We start from the raw sequence: 16,920 nt of genomic DNA on the forward strand, positions 1-16,920 counted from the left end.
CAATGATCGAAGGTTGTTGCTACAGAGTGGCTAGAATGTCGATGTTCGCTTGCTGATGTTGAGCTTGTAAGTGAACTTCATGTATTCCTTTGAAAGCAGTGTGTTGGGACTCAACTCAAACAAGCAAACCAATGGAGCCATGTGACTAGGGCACTGCATGTAAGGGGTTGTGTTCTTACTGTTAGTAGTGGCATTTACTAGAGACCTGTTGGCCAAGACAAGATCGTAGGCAATGCAAGTATTGCAAAAGATCCTCAATCCAAGTCTATGATCTTGTGACAGGCGTGAAAAAGTATAATCTCACATCACTACTGTGTGCTGGGACCTATGATGTTAGAACCAAGCCCTTTGGGATGATGAGATATGAAACTAGCTTGACCTTGGCGATTGTATCACTAATTTTCCTCTACTTCATATTAGTGCAAGCGCTCAATACTTCGTTTGATTTTCCATTTTACACTGTAAATTCCACTTTCTTTTTGTATGTTGAGAACTTTGTCTCTCGGAACCGTATGATTATTGCTTAATTGATACTTCATGGATGCTTACGAGGGTCTTGACAATTTTTGTCACTCCGAAGTTTTGCTTTGCACCAAATAGCATGCACACATGATTTGTCTTGTCCCGGGGTTTCTAGGGTTCAAGATATTCATTGCCCATGATTTGTCTGTGGTTGTTAATGTTGAGTACAAAATTTGAAAGGTTAATGTCTTATATTGAACAAAGACATTGTAGGGAGCTACAAAAACATGGTCGAGGTTGAAATGAGTGTGGGAATAAATTATGCAACCAAAAGGTCCATGGATTAGGGCTCATGAACTCATTTGGCATCCAACCTCAAAGGAAGTGAACACATCTGGCATCCAACCTCAAAGAAGTCACTAGTCTTGGAAGAACAAGGACTGGTTTCTGTGAATGAAACTCCGGCATTCCAACGTCAACCCCATAATAGAAGAAATTGATACTCTTCTAATATTAAAAATTAGGAAACCACAATCATTTTTTCTAACTTTGGAAAGGAAGGTTCTTATGGTAAAAGTGATTTGCCTCTTTGAATTTGTACAAGGACCAATTGGTGAGTTTAGTGTAATATGCAAGTTAGCTCCATTCAAGCACAAAATTGGTTAGAACTTGTTATCGCCTTTGGTATTATTTAAGGTTATATATCAACTTAGATATAGATGTCTGTAAAGTAAACCTCAATTTGATTAATTATGGTGATAAATGGCCTACATTCCCGAAATGGGTACATCCATCCAACTATTGTGATTTTCTAGCCATGTGAATGAAAGTAATGAGGCGAGTTTGTGACAACTCGTTTTTTTTATGGCTATCAGTTATCCTCAAAATGTTACGAGGATGTTCTAACTATTGCTATTGAACTTGCTCTTTTTTCATTGGCTGAGCAAGTTAAAGAGTATTCTAAGGATCGAAGCAAGTTTATAGTTGTTGTTGCCCTAATTGCTAGTGCTAGAAAAGTTGTGCTTGTTGCAACAATCCTTTGGCTTTATGTAAATTTGGCTTGTTCACTTGAGAGGAAGGTGAAGATCCTCAAGTGAATGGTAACAGTCATGAGAAGTCCAAGAGACCTCTTGGAATATGAAACGAAGCATAAAAAAATGTGTATTTATTTGTTCATCTTGTTAATATCACATGCTTGTAACCCTTAAACTTGTAGACCAAAACTTGTGCCTGTATATTGAAGAACATGATCTAAAGAATGACCTGAATCTAATGTGCCTATCTAGTAGGCAATGTGGTCAACAGGTATGGAGAGCCAATTGATCGATTGAAAGGGAGTCATCCATAAACGTCTGTCTAAAACCACAACTTGCTACCGCATAAGCTATACACTACTCCCAGTGGATGATGTGTTAAAGTCAACACATGGGAGACAACCACTTGGTCATATGCCAACGAGGAAAACACCTATTAGGCAGGATGGAATTGACCAATGAGGCTAATAGGCCCTAGGGTATAAGAACATCTCACTAGCTATGAAGGATTTGCTGGAGTCGAACAAATGACAAGAATGTAATGACACAAGAGAATATGTTGATATAAAGGAAAAATTTTCAGTATATCATTAACTAAGACTGAATGATTGCTGAAGTAAAGGGAAAATTTGGAAACAAATGGTACTACTTGCTGTCCTAAAACATAAAAATCAGCAATTGGAAAATCTGAAAATGACAATAGAAACCAACAACAAATCTACTACCTAGAACACAAAAATTTGCTTCATTTTTTCTTTTTTCTTTTTCTCCCTTTTTTTAGATTAAAAGTTCTTATTTTGGGGGTTTCTCAAAGTTGCCATGGTCAATCAACATACTCAGATGACCATTGTAACCATGCAACCAAGTGATTGGTTAGACATAAAAGATCAACATAGTTAACTCTCCAATCCAATCAAATCATGAAATCTCATAAGCTGGAAATATGCATTTATGCTTTTGCTACTTAAGAAACTAATAAAAGTTTTTGAATGGAATCTGGATCATGTTGCCTCAACATTATCAACAAAGTAGTATACTAGTCAAGACTCTTCAAATTTCCCTGTTGAAACACTTGCTTCATCTTGAACTCAACTAGGATCTCCTTGAAGAACATAATTTGATTGCAGGATCATGGGCAAATCGTAAGGAAGATCATCTTCTAGTAAAACCCAAGATTTTTGCACTTGCTACAATGGTATTTGATGAAACTATTAAACACTGTGGGGACAGACACTAGCAAGGTCTCTTGTTGATCCAATTTTGCATGGTTTATTTGTTTCTCTTCATCACTTTATCATTGTCAATCGAATGAACTAATCAACCCACTTGAAAATTTGGCTTTTCAGCTTCATCTTTGTGGAACTTTGCATATGGAAAAACTTCGGCAACTACTGGTTCATGATCATTTGAGCATAAGCTCATGTTGTGCAAAATTGATGGATCACGATGTTTTGGGGAAACCCTATGTTGGAGTCTCATTTTTTTTGGTATTCTTCATTGGTTGGTCCTTAGGTCCTTTGCTGCTTCTTAAATAAGTCTTGGTCATCTCGTCCACCATGGCTGCTACTCTACCTTGTGCCTCTTTGATGTTTGAAAGAGATACTTTACCCCTTGGGGCAATGATACTAGTGGGTACCATAACACATGTATGATTCTAATTGCCCTAATCTCATGGGAGAAACCCTTGGTCGAGTACTCTTTTCATTGTTGTCAGAAAATTGATATTCCTAGGAACCATTGTAATCCACAACTATCATGAAATCAACCTCAAGGAGGTCTTTACAGATAGGGTTTCAAAATTTTCCAAAAGCTTATTGAATTAGGCAAGGTTTCCTCCCTAGCTTTGTTTCTTAATGACATTCACCCTTACGATATTGGAACTCTCTCTAACACGATATGTCATACTCATTATGGTCGAGGTAGACTTGAGTTATATCGTTCTAGAACATAAACATCTCTTCTCACGATAATGGATCCACATACTGCACAAGAAGTGTCTTCCCCTATCATAATGGAAGTTATGTATCACTTGAGAAGTATCATTTCTGGGTATACAACGGAGGATGTTGCACAAGATGCAACTACTTCATGGATACAAATGATTTGAGCTCCCTCCTATTGTTTCATCATTGATAAAGGGACGATAGCCAACGATACAGAGGAAAGGAAACCTATCCTTGATAGCTTTAGAAAGGTTGTTAATTGCGATAGAAGAGCGTCATGCCACTCCAAAATTCCCATTTCCAATGACATGACAAGGTGTATCAGATGAGATGTCACTTCTTCAACTATTTGACTGTAAGGTCATTTCCAAAACACGTGATTTACTTTGATGATACAATGACTCATTGTAAGGCATGTGATATCGGTAGAGGGGAAATTAAGCGGTGGATTCATTGGTTGTGATACAACTTCAGGAAATTGTTTTAAGAGCTTGGCACCTCGCAGGTAGAGAGTTCTCTCCCCACAAATTAAATCCATATCCTTCACCATCATCCAAGTGTGCACATGTCTTGTTGAGTGACACAATGTGCTTACCATTCCATTGATGGAAAGAATCGCTTGCAAGAAGGTATTATGGTTTGGTCGCACAAGGGACTGACTTTAGTGATGAGGAATCAATCTTGATGAAGATTCAAGGGTTTCCACCCTCATGAATCTCAACTCAAGTAAGGGTTGTAAGTGTCAACCTTTGCTCACCCAAATGAGGCACAAGCCTATCATCAACATTTTGACTAATCTTATCTGATGTCATTCAAACTTTTCCTTTGTCATATCTCTTAGTAATATCATTTCGAATGAAAAGGGGTAGGTGGAGTCAAGTCTCTCGTATATCGTTGGCAATGCTCCTCCTCATTCAAAATGGAAGTGAGCACTCACATGGCATGCATCCAATCTTACCGCGTGACATGGAGTCAATTACCCCTTCTTGTTGTAGACGAGTAGGCTTTCCACACACCCTCCTCCACCTCATGCTATATGGGGAATGGGGGGGAGTGTCAAAAACCTTCTGATTAATATTCCAATGGAAAGACTGTCAAGAGACCGATTTGTCCATATACTCCAATGGTCCTAGATATCCATGGGGAGTATGATGAGTTTATTCCCAGTTGAGCACTTGAATGATCAGTCATCCTCGAAGTTGGAGGATAAGGCTTATAATGGACCAAACTTATACATAAATATGGACATCCAAATTATAAGCAAAGAATATTGTACATCATGCATGGTCATGATATCTCCTTGTATGGTGAACAAAGAGACTCATGGCTTGCCTTTTGTTTGTTAGCAATTTGGACATATTTTTTTGAGCATTTCTATGATAATAATGAGAACTATAGATTATTGGTTTTAGCCCTTGTGTATGCGACCATGGCTCATATATGCATGATAATTTGGGGTTGAAGTTGACAACCCATGGCAAGGTTGCCAAGAAAAAACAAGTAGCCAAGAAAAAACGAGTACATTGGTGAATGGTTTACATCATATCATCAACTATTTTGTGGAGACTTAGGCTTGTTGAGCTCTCTCACAAAACATATTAGGCCATTTGGGAGTTTTGTCATCTTGCAAGATGATGACCAAATTTTAGGGTGTGATGCCTTTCAGTAGACCATAATACAACTAGGCGAAAACTTAAGCTCTTAAGGAAATTTCCAATTGTGAAAGCTACTCACCATCACAGGAAAACAATTGTGGTCACCCTCTACTCACTGGGCTAGGAATTTCTTGAATTTTTTAGATGTGTTCCCAGCTAGTTATGGGTACACAAGGGAGTCCCTTTTCTACCAATGCGATCCCTCATCGACCTCCCCTCTCAATTCTTTCTCTTCCACATGACTAACATCAAATTCACAACCCCCTTTTTCCTAACTCAAGTTTGGGTTTTCCTTCTCCAAATTAGCAATCAAATTTGAGATAACTTGCCTAAACACTCAAGGATGGTCCCCCATTTAGATTTAGCATTTTTTGGGCATGAATTTGACTGTGCTAGGAAGTTCTCTTTACCAGGATTTATCGATAGAATACCCACTCGTGAATCAACTTGTTTTTTACTTATGGTCTTCTTGGCTCTATGCAAACTCTTCCTTACACTTTTTTGGCCTTTAGCACCCTCTATATTCAGGAAACTTGCCCACTCAACCCCCACGTGCATTCCTCTGCTCTAGCCAAGGAGGACTTGCAATTTTCTTCCCTCTAATGGGGGACTTCGTTGGTTAGATCATAAAACTCGAGATGGGTACTTCTTGTACCCATATTTGACCACTTTCAACTGCCCACTCCATTCGCCATACTTCCATAATTGTGGGTGGTTGGTTGTGTAATTGCCTAGCTTCCTTCAATGACTGATTTTGGGGAAGTGGGTGTTAGTTTTGTAGCATCAGATGGTGTTCTAGTCTTGAAACATTGTGGAGAGGTTAAAACATAGGAGTTCTCCAAAACTTAGAAATCGTTTTTGGAAATTCCACCTAGAGATGGCTCAATTAAATTAATTGACCATAATTAAAAATTTCCTAACTTAGGAAAAATGGTTGATTAATAGTAAGTCATTGGGAAAGGTGAGAATTCTCTAGAAACTCACACATATCGACTTGGAGATGACCTCAACCATCGATTAAGTTCTAATCTTGGTTGTTTGAGTCCCAATTGGAGATTATAAGAAGAGGTCGATGGGTAGATGAAGAACACACTAGGGCAAATACTCAGTAATATGGGGAGTTCGATTTTCCAATGCAAGTGATTCAGCAGGACAAATCGAGCCATTAGATTGAGTAGCAGGTGGTAGGGAGCAACAGAGTAGTATTTCGTAGGATATTCCACTTCCGGAGAGTCAGAAAGAGGAGGTTGAAATTGATCTCCAGGAGGCTGCGTAGGGGTAGCGCAGAGCCTCAATTGAGCAGTTTGATTTAGCTGAGGAGAAGCTCATTTTCTATTCTAGAGGCTGGGAAGATTTTCCAGTGTTGGAGAGACAATTTCCTTGTCAATAGTAGGCAGGACGACTTGATTTCTAGGAGTTCTAGGCTGAGCGTTTGGTAGTTTGCGTAGGGGTGACGTAGGGCTTGCGCAGAGCATGGTGGGTGACTTTCTTTTCATACGCAGTCAGGTGTTGGGATTGTTCAAAGAGAGGGTAAAATCCATCAGTATATTTTTTCCAGTATTTCTCTTGGGTAGAATTGCTAGTTTGGCGACATCTTATTGTACTCGAAAATTTTGTTGTTGCATAATAATAAAAACCCTCACTGTTGCATCAGTTTTCCCACATTGGGTTTTTCCGGGGACAATTGTCCAAAAATAAGTGTAAAAATTTTTGTGTGCACTAGCATTTCTCAGTTCCTATTTTTGCTTTCATAGTATTTTATTTTGTGAAGAAATTGCAGTGTGAATATTTCATTATTTTGGTCTAATCAAAACAAACTATATAATTAATTTGTCAATTAGAAGAAATATTTTTCAGTTGCTGCATGTCAAGGAATTTTCACAATGGGAAGGAGGGAAATAATTTGAAATTCAAAATTTGGCAGTATGTTTTCTGTTGGCTATGGTTGTTTTCTTAACAAGCTAGGTGATTTCCCTACCCCCAATTTAATTTGGTCAATAATGTTTTGAAAATCACCAGGGTGTCTATGCTGCGATTTATAGAAACACTAAGTCATAATTATAATCATTGGAATAATTAAGGGTGTTACATCAGTGAACGATAACTTATGTTGGTTGCGAAAATGGATCGGAGGTAACTTATTGGTCTCTTGGTTGAACACTACAAAACACTCTTCACTATGTGACAACTTGCAATCTTTGCAATATTTAGTGTTCTCACCGGTAGGTTCCCCCATTACTTCTTGAGGTGCTCTACTTGGTGGATCAAACAACTTGGATTGTGCAGTTTTCCCTTTGCTAGCGGCAATAATATTTCTCTCCATCTTGATAGTAACAACTTGTGCTTATAGTAGATTATGAAGATCTTTCTTCCTAAGCAAGAGACCAAACACTACATAAAATGCTTTGAAATAACAATGTAATGTAAACTCATCACGCACATTTTGAGGAATCTTAAAATAAAATTTAGAAAAATAGTTATTAAATTCAAATATTGATTCATTCTCCTCCTTAAGCATAGAGTAAGTTTAGTTATTAAGTTTGAATTGTCCTATTTGTGTTCCCATTTTTCTATAAGCTTTTATTGAAATGAATCCCATCCATTAATGGAGGTAGTGGGAAGAGATTTTGTAACATGGCCGTACATCCTTCTCAAGGGTTTGCACAAACATTTTTGATAATTAATTGTAGGCAAATCATGGGTTTGATTAGGAATTTTAGTGAAACCTAATGGATTATATAGTAAGAGGAAACCTCACTAGATTTCCAACTGCTGCCATTTAAAAGGTAGAGACCATTTAAAAGGTAGAGATGAAAATAAACATAATTCTTATCATAATATTAACTTGCATAAAAATATGCATGAAACAAGAGGAAAAAAAATAGTTGAAGATACCTTACTAGAGGGTTTGAAAACGAATCTAATATGCTTACCAATCTAGTTGAAGTTGCTCTAGAACTCTAATTTTGTTCTAAAAATGATGCTTGGATTCACTTAGGCCTTGAACTATGTCTTGAGTATGAATGGATTGTGGGGATTTCCTCTTAATGTTGATGTTTGTAACATTGGAAGGTCTTTTGCATGGGTCAAGTGTTTAGCGTGTAGGAGAGTCATTTTTAAGTGCTTGTTCGAGAGGAGCAAGTATTATGATTTATTTTGTAAGTTTTAATGTAGGAAAAAACATATTAATTAATTTATTAATTAATGTTGGCTTTTGGGTTAAAATTTTGAAGGATAAATAATCTAATTATTTAAGTGGATTGGATCTAATATCAACCATTAATCTAAGTGGATTATGATTTAATCTTAGCCCTCTATCACTTTGGAGATTACATCTTGGCCTAATACGAAATTATAAAGAGAACCTAAGGGAGAGGATGAAGACACACATTGCATTTTGAGGAAGTGATTTTTCATGAATGAGAATCTTGAGTGACTAATGAGAAAGAGGAAAAGGGTAAAAAACATAATTCAGGTGCACAGTTTTGCAGGACAAATTCTAGCAGGGAGATATAGATAGGCCAACTTATAGAAGGCAAGCCGAGACATTTGAGAAGTGATTTGTGGGCAGGCATGAGTGTATGCTACGTAGAGGAGAAGGCTGTAACAATTGAGAGGGGCCGAGCTCGAGCAGATTGTGGGTGCACCACGTAGAGGAGGTTGTAACAACTGAGGGTCGAGTTCCAACATGCTAGTCGAGTAGCTGTGAAGGTGTTGAAACTGTGCAAGTTGAATTTCTGATGGGGTTCGAATTGCAACTGGTTTCATTGCTGCATTTTCTATGTAATTTCTCTATTTTCTGCTACACCTTTTTTTGTATTATTATGAAAGTTGAGAACACCAGTGTATTTTTTTGTGGTTTTAGATTTTAATTTGGGTATAAATAATTGTGAGAAAAATAAATTAGATATGGTGTTAAAAGTTCAATGTGGTACTAGAGCTCTAGAAATTTTGTGAAGAGAGAAATCAATAGCACGAGTGTTATAGCAACAAATTTTATTATTTTCACTAAAGGGTTTTGTGGTTTAGGATTTGATCTAGGAGAATGACCTTTACTAGGTTGAGGTATGAAGATCATTTAGAATGGGCATCAAATTTCGATCCATGGAAGGAGAGAATAACATTGATTTTCATGGAAAACACTGTATGGGAGTTTGTAGGAACTTAAATTACACCCCCTACAGATGCTATAGCATTAGCGACCCATATTTTGAAGGATGTGAGAGTGAAATGTATCATCATGGATGTTGTGAAGGATCTTGTGATACCTCACATATCAAGAACAAAGAGTGCCCATGAGATGTGGACAACTTTGATGAGTTTATACCATAGTGACAACCAGATTTGGAAAATGGTGTTGAGGGAAACATTAGGAGACACCGAGATGACTAGATCAGACACAGTGGCATCACATCTCATTAGTATTTAACAAGTTCTGGATTCAAAAAGTTCTAGATGAGCTTGGAGTTGTTGGAGTAGCCATGTCAGATGAGGAGCTTGTAAGGATAGCTTTGAGTGGGTTCACAAAATAATGGGCTACCCAGGGTTGCGGGGGAGCGACTCCTCCCCCCAATCGAATTTCTCCCGGAGCGTGCTCCAAGCGGGAGCGAATCGGGAGTGACCCTAGACTGCGCTCCCGAAATTCACTCCCACATTTTTTTCACAATTTTTTTGTCACAAAGATATTCCAAACACAACTTTTTTTTCAAAGAAACAAGATTTTTTGAGTAGGGCAACCTAATATTCAAGCTTATGGCCCTAGTATTGATATGCAATTCACGATAGTATTAAATTGTTAAAGTAAAAGTGACATTACCCTTTATCTTTTATTTTCATCCTTTAACTTAAATTTTTTCATTACCATGAAATGACCCAGGATGTTTGAGAGTGGTTCCTACCTCATTGGATTTCATATGGAGAAAGTATAATTTTAGATATCAATCAAAATCTAGTATACTCATCAGTTTTTCAGGATTTCAGGATTGGGGGAATTGCAATGTTTCCATTGGATTTTGTCATGTACTAGGGTATGAGACTAGTATTTAGTCAGGAGCACCAAGCCCTCTATGTACCTTCATGTTAGTGACATTGGTTGTCGAACTCTTCTATCATGACCCTACTAAAAATGTACCAATCACTCAAACAAAATCTTGACTTGACATGCTACATTATTTCTATCTTATGTTAATTGCTTAGAGAGTGATATTAATGACAAAGATCAAAAGATAGGTAATGATTTTGATGATATGTAGCGATTTGTTGTAGCATGATTTTTTTGGATGCTACAGGGCATCTAGAGCCTATTTGTTGATGTATTTTCGGTTCAGAGATAGATTACAGTTGATGCTATTTTGGTTATGTGCACCCTTACATGCTATATAAATGAGAACTTGTAACTTGTAGATGTGGTTGATGAAGATAATAACTTCTAGATTATTGATGTTATATGGCGTAAACCATGTTTTTATGCTTTTAATATCTAATTCATCATTCTACATGCTTTTGTTGACATATATGCATCAAAATATTAAAAATATATATTATAAAAATTTGCTCTTGATTTGTTCCCAAACCAAGAGCTTTTGAAAATGTCACTCCCCGCTTCCAAGTAACCTTGGGGCTACCTTTGTCATAGGTGTTCTGGCACGAGAAAAACTACTTGATTGGCGTAAACTATGGGATGACTTTGCTTGTAAGGAAATTTGGGAGAAGTCATTGTCTAATAGACAACATAAGAGTGGGGATGAGGAGAACCTTGCATTGGTTAGTCGGGTAAGAAAGGGCAAGGTAAGGGTCAATCAAAGTTCGAGTGGAGTTACTTCACACATTGATAAGAAGAAAGACATGAGCAAAGTGAAATGCTTTCCCTGTCACAAGTTTGGACACTTCGCAGGTCAATGTCTGAACTAGAAGAAGGGCAAGGGAAGGGCACCTATGGCAACATATTATACAAATGGATGAGTTTTCATGAATTTTAAGAAAGGGTTCTCATTGGTGTCTTTCCTTTTTGGCACTATTGTATAGGGGATGTGTTTTGTGCACAATGGAACATTGCACCACATAACATGATCTCAAAATCTCTTCTGTAGTATGACAAAGGAGCACAAAGACCTACATGTGGAGCTTGGTGACAAGGCATGTATGTGTATAAAGAGTGGGGACCATACAATTCTAGTTGGACTTCGAAAGTCCAATGGAGGTGAATGAGGTGATGTGTGTACCTGAGCTTGAGAATAATTTACTCTCAGTATTGGATTTCCTACTCATGCGAAAAGTACTACATTGGTGAAACAAGATGTTGTAAAACTAGGATTAAGGAACTTGGAGTTGATGTCAAACATGAGCGTACCCATTCCTCTACCTTGGCTGAACACTACCAAAACCAAGCATCATATTTGTTTAGAGGACACTAAAGTTCCAACCAAGGATAATCATTACTGCAAACGACATGTTAGAGAGGCCCTTGAAATTGTTAGGAACCCAAATAAACCTAAATAGGGATGGGGGTCTTGAAATTAGTGTAAGTTGGCTTCCCTTGATCAATTGATTTAGATCCTATGGGAGCTAATCCTGTTTGTTTTCTCTTCCTTGTTCTCCTTTCTCCTCTTCTTTCCTCCCTTTTCTTTCTTTCCTCCACTTTTATACCTCTTTTTTATCTTTCTGTGTTTTCTATGTCTCTATTTCGCTTGCCTTTTTGTCCTTCTTGGTTTCTCCTCCTTTGTCCCTTACATTTCAATCGATCCATCTGTCAAACTTTTTCTTTTTTTGTCGCTTTCTCCTTCTTCTCTCCTTGTTTCCTCCACTCTTGCCCTTTACCTTTTTTCCTCTATTCCCCCACCCTAATTCTTTACTTCCTTTCCTTTTTTCTCCCCTCTTGTCCCCTTGGTTGTGTTCTTCCCCTCCATATGCTTTTCCCTTTCCTCTCCTCTTTTTTCCGTCTACCTTCCCTTTCTTATATCGTGTGTTTCTTTCCCTCTCCCGTATCTCTTGTCTCTCCTGTTCTTTCCTTTTCCCTTCCTTGTCCTTCATTCCCCTTCCTTATCTTTCATCTCCTATGTTAATTGTATTTTTCTTCATACAATAACACTTCATCTCAATTTTAAGAATATTAATAATTAGTACAACCACATTAAAAATATTAATGTGGTTGATAGAGTCGAAGGCTTCATAAATATAACAAAAAAAACTATTGCAACACGAAGAATGCCAATGCAAACATTTATGTGATTAACCATGTATAAAAAGGTTATGGGTCCACTTTAACTTGAAAAAAAGGGAGGAATTACACATCTTATTGTAAAATGGATCATTTTTCTACATAAAATTTTCTTATATATTAATTTCCCCATCTAATTAGAATATGAACTTATTAAAATTGGAATAATCTCAAATCCCTAGGAAATTGGGGAGCCACGTGGCACAAATCTAATTTAGCTTGAGAAAAACAAGGAATTACACATCTTACAACATGAGTGGGCCTAATGGTTAAGAGCATGTGTTTCCTCCTAAGAGGTCACAGGTTCAAAACCAGAGGGGGGTAGAGTATGTATGCCTATATTGAGCATATTCCCTTGAGAATCAATCTAGATTGTCAATTAAATAAACAAAAAAAGGTCAACAAATCCTCATTAACCTTAAGTTGAAATAGAGAGCCTTCGGCAATTAAATTAATATTAATATTATAAAATAGTATAATATTGGCCCCTGGTATGTTTCCTGGATCTGACTTCTTCTATTTTCAAAATGCATACTTTCTTCATACATAGCAAAGAATGCTTCTTAAAAGGAATTTACCTATACATGCAACTATGCTGGTAAGGTTTTGTTTCCTTATGACTATTCTCTCATTTAGATCCTAAATGCTATATCATTTCTGTCATGAATGAACCCATTTTGTACCCAGCACCATAGCAGAATGACTTATCTTCTATCTGATTAGTCAGGTTTCCATCTTTGTGATGTAATAGAACTTTTTTGATTATAATACAATCAAGCTTTTTTCGTACTGAAAAATAATTCTTATTATTATTAATTTACTAATAATAATAATAATATTAATATTATAGTACTAATATTTTTTTTTTTTTAATAAAATGATTAGCTGGTCCACCTAGCGAAATAGCAATTAAATTAATATTAATATTAATATTATAAAATAGAATTATAATAATAATAGTATTATTATTAATTTACTATTATTATTATAGTACTAATACTATTAAAAATTAATATTTATTATTATTATTAACATTCATTAATAATAATAATATTAACATTATAGGGCTATTAATTATTAATGTTAGCATTATAACTATTAAATATTAACTATATTAGTTTTAAAGTAACCTTAATATTAATACTAAAATATTAACTTATTAGAGTATTAACATAAGATTCTCTTTAGGGTTTTTGTTGGTTTTTGTGCTTTGGTTGCTTTTACGGTTTTTCAGCTTAGTTTTTTTTGGATTCATGATCCTTCTCCCACTTTCTGGCATCTTGAATTTATCAGCTGATCTGGTTTTTTCTATCTACTCGACTTTTCTGTTCTGATGATGGATACTGCTGCTGGATTCGAAACGTAGCGGCGAAAACTGTCATTTTTCGACCACCACTCCACAGGAATTTGAAATCTACTGTCTTATGATTGTTTATTTTTGTCAGATTAATAGCTTTAATATCAAGACAATGGAACGATATCATAACTCGGCTTTGCTTTATGCGCAAGCATTAAGAGGATTAGAAACCGATATATAAACCTAAAGAAAAACTTGCAATTAACCTTTTATGCTTCACTATGAAGAATAGATATAAACGATAAAATAGATTCAATTCCGACAACGAGAAATTTACGTCCTTCTATTCTATTTAATAAGTCGATGCATAGATTAAGTTCTCCCAGAGCGTCCAGATTTCAAATCAACGGTTTACATAGAACAGGTTGTTTCATAATAAGTTTCAGGAAAAACATTTGTTATGATGGTGCCTCTTACCTAATAAACAGGGAGAATGTTTCAGGAAAAACATTTGTTATGATGGAGTCTCTTACCTAATAAACAGGGAGGACCTTATATTTTTCTCAGTAATGGTCTATTTTATTCTGCTCCTATAGGATAACGGTCTTTAATGCAAAAAGAGCGATAGAATATTCTGAAAATTTTATCTTAGCACCTTAATAAACTGTCAAATATACCAATGGTATTACTACATGTAATATTATCTTCACTGATCACTTCTGTTTAGATAGAAATGATCTGGATTCAGAAGTGCTTATACTTGGATGTGGCATTCATTTTTATATTGGTGGTATAATTTTGCGAGGAAATGATTAACAAACTGGTCCACTGATTAAGGTATAAATTTTTGAGGAAAAAGATATTGTTAGCATAGTGGAGCCCAAGCCATCTTTCAAAGTTATTACTAAAAGTCTGACGTTTGTACCTAAGACGATGCCATTTTTAGGAATTTCTACATATTTGCACACCAAGGGTCTGGCCATACTCATAAGCTATAATAAACATAAAATCAAAACCTACACTTTAATAACAAGATGTAAAAGACGAGATGCACACCTTTGGATAAGATCAACAATTTAGGCTGGCAAGGGTGGAAAGGTCACGTGTATTGCTTGAAGAGAATTCCTAGTACTTACTAGTCTGTGTGTGTGTTGGCGCTACTTTAATCTTGTAAGGTCTCGAAGCCCTACTCTTCTCGAGTTTTAAATTTGTACTTATCCTGACTATTGAACTTATGATACTTTGATTGTTAATCAACTTTAGCAACTGTCTCAAACAAACTTAGGGAACAAAGGAGTTTTTGCATTGACAGAAGGTAGGGGCTTTTACCTGAGGGGATGGGAGAGATCTTGTGTATGTATGCATTTACCTTCACAGGAATCCTTAACCACTGATATTTTAAGCACTCAGAGATTGGCACCTGATTTTTTAATCCTCTCTATGCTTAATATATCTCTGGTTAAGATGGATCTTTGCAGGTTTACAAACAGCGTTACATTTGTGGTTCACCCCCACATACAAGAGAATGAGTATTGGTTCCAGTTTTAAGTCAAATTTCCCTACTAGCAGGAGTGAAAATTAGACTATAGGTATGTTCTGTCTGTCCAAAGGGTGTGATAGTTGCAATGCCTTGGGAGAAGTAGACCTTTGTTGGATGTATCAAATATTTGAGAGGGCCTACTTGGAATCTCACAAGGTAAATTATGAGGATTAAATTAGTTTATAATTACATGTTCTTTTCCATATACATGTTAGCTCTCCTATTTTTTCCTGGTTGGATTTCCATTTTTCTTTTGATGTATTTTTACTTGCCTATAAGCTGTTTTATGGGCTTACCTACAATGCTTCCTGCTGGCAGGTTATGAGGATGCACCTAGCAAGGATTCTCCATTCTCAGCATTTGCGGGTGCTTCTTCTGTGAGTGATCTTCTAAAGAGGACTACCTCATTCCATTTCCCCGCAGATGGGCAGAGGAGTTTCAGATTATTGAAACAAAAGATACAAGAGGCTACCTTAGAATTCAAGCAAGGAGGTTGGTAAGGAACACAAACAGAGATCTTCAGTAACATGGAGAGACCGACAACAATTTGTTTTCTCTGACAATAGACATACTGTAAAGAATCTTGTATAACAATGTCACGTCTGAGTTAACATTCAGCGCAAATTTTGGAGTATTGTTTCAACTGCAGCGAAAGGAAAAGTAGAAAAAGTGGAGATAGAAGTGGAGCATACAAGTTAGTCCATTGAAAAATATTATTGGTTTCACATTTATGTAAGCCATGAGATACGGAAGTGTATTTATGTCCTGAGCTTACTATTAAATGTCCTGAGCTTACTATTAAATGTTCATCCTTGTAAGGTATGAAAATTCATTTCATTCATCATTTTTTTTTGATAGGATGATTATCATTCTAATTTAGCTTCATCAGAGTGCTTTCTACCTAATGTGATGTTTGGAACGGTCTTTTTAAAGATAGGAGCAATGTTACCGCAAAATAATCAAGTTAGGTTGGGGTGTATTTGCATTCGCTTATCTATGGACAATCTATGATAACATTTCACCAACTATCGCCTGTAAGTTGGGTCCCGGATTTATGAACTTACTACTTTGACATTCCACTTACACATGTAACATAATTCTTGAGCATTCAAAATATGTGCGTTTCATTGTTGTCAAAGTTTAAATCTGCAAACTCCAGTCAAACCAACAAAAGTAGATATAAATGACTTTAGCAGAATATCAATAATTGACTATATAGCTATGAACACACGAGAATAAAAATTGTCAATGAGGGAAAGAAAGTGGGGAATAACTGCCTCCTCTGCTGGCAAAGGAGTTTGCTCTCTTTTAAAGTGAAACTCTCAAGCTGCAGATGCAAGAGACTTTCCAAGAGAAGATTTTACTGTGGGTGGTGTAAAGGTTGCAAATTAATCAAGCACATTGTCTTCCAACTCAAGATAATGATTTGATGGAGCTATGTTGTATGATTCCAGAATATGATCATTTTAAGATGAAGAAGATCGATATCAGAAGTCCCATTTTGGGAAGGATCAGCATTGGAGTTCTGACAAATCCTGCCGAAGTTTTATGAGAGAAATAGACCAGAATATCAAGTAATAGACAAGGTTAATAGCTGGACGTTGTAAGATGCGAAGGACATATGGTTTAAAAGTATTATTCATTTGGATGGTGGGCTCTTATGAATTCTTAATTTTTCGGGTTGATTAATGATCCATGTCTTATCTGTTAGAAAGAGGAGAGCTGAAGCATTTACTTTCGAAATGGAGAGGCTAAAACCTTTGGGGTTGGATT

General features: G+C 36.4%; 1 protein-coding gene across 2 annotated transcripts in view; it reads left to right on the forward strand.

The window, feature by feature from the left end:
- LOC149219667 (protein unc-13 homolog) overlaps positions 1-16,172 on the forward strand; it is a 298,200-nt gene extending 282,028 nt beyond the window's left edge. For both annotated transcript variants that reach the window (XM_089384441.1, XM_089384440.1), the window contains exon 28: positions 15,466-16,172. In XM_089384441.1, coding sequence (XP_089240567.1) covers positions 15,466-15,647 — 182 coding nt within the window. In that variant the 3' untranslated portion in view covers positions 15,648-16,172. The remainder of the gene's footprint in view (positions 1-15,465) is intronic.
- Positions 16,173-16,920: the final 748 nt, after the last annotated feature.

Source organism: Pinus tabuliformis, chromosome Q, assembly GCF_031772625.1.
Source record: "Pinus tabuliformis cultivar Carrire ecotype Pingquan chromosome Q, CPIR1, whole genome shotgun sequence".
Taxonomy (NCBI): domain Eukaryota; kingdom Viridiplantae; phylum Streptophyta; class Pinopsida; order Pinales; family Pinaceae; genus Pinus; species Pinus tabuliformis.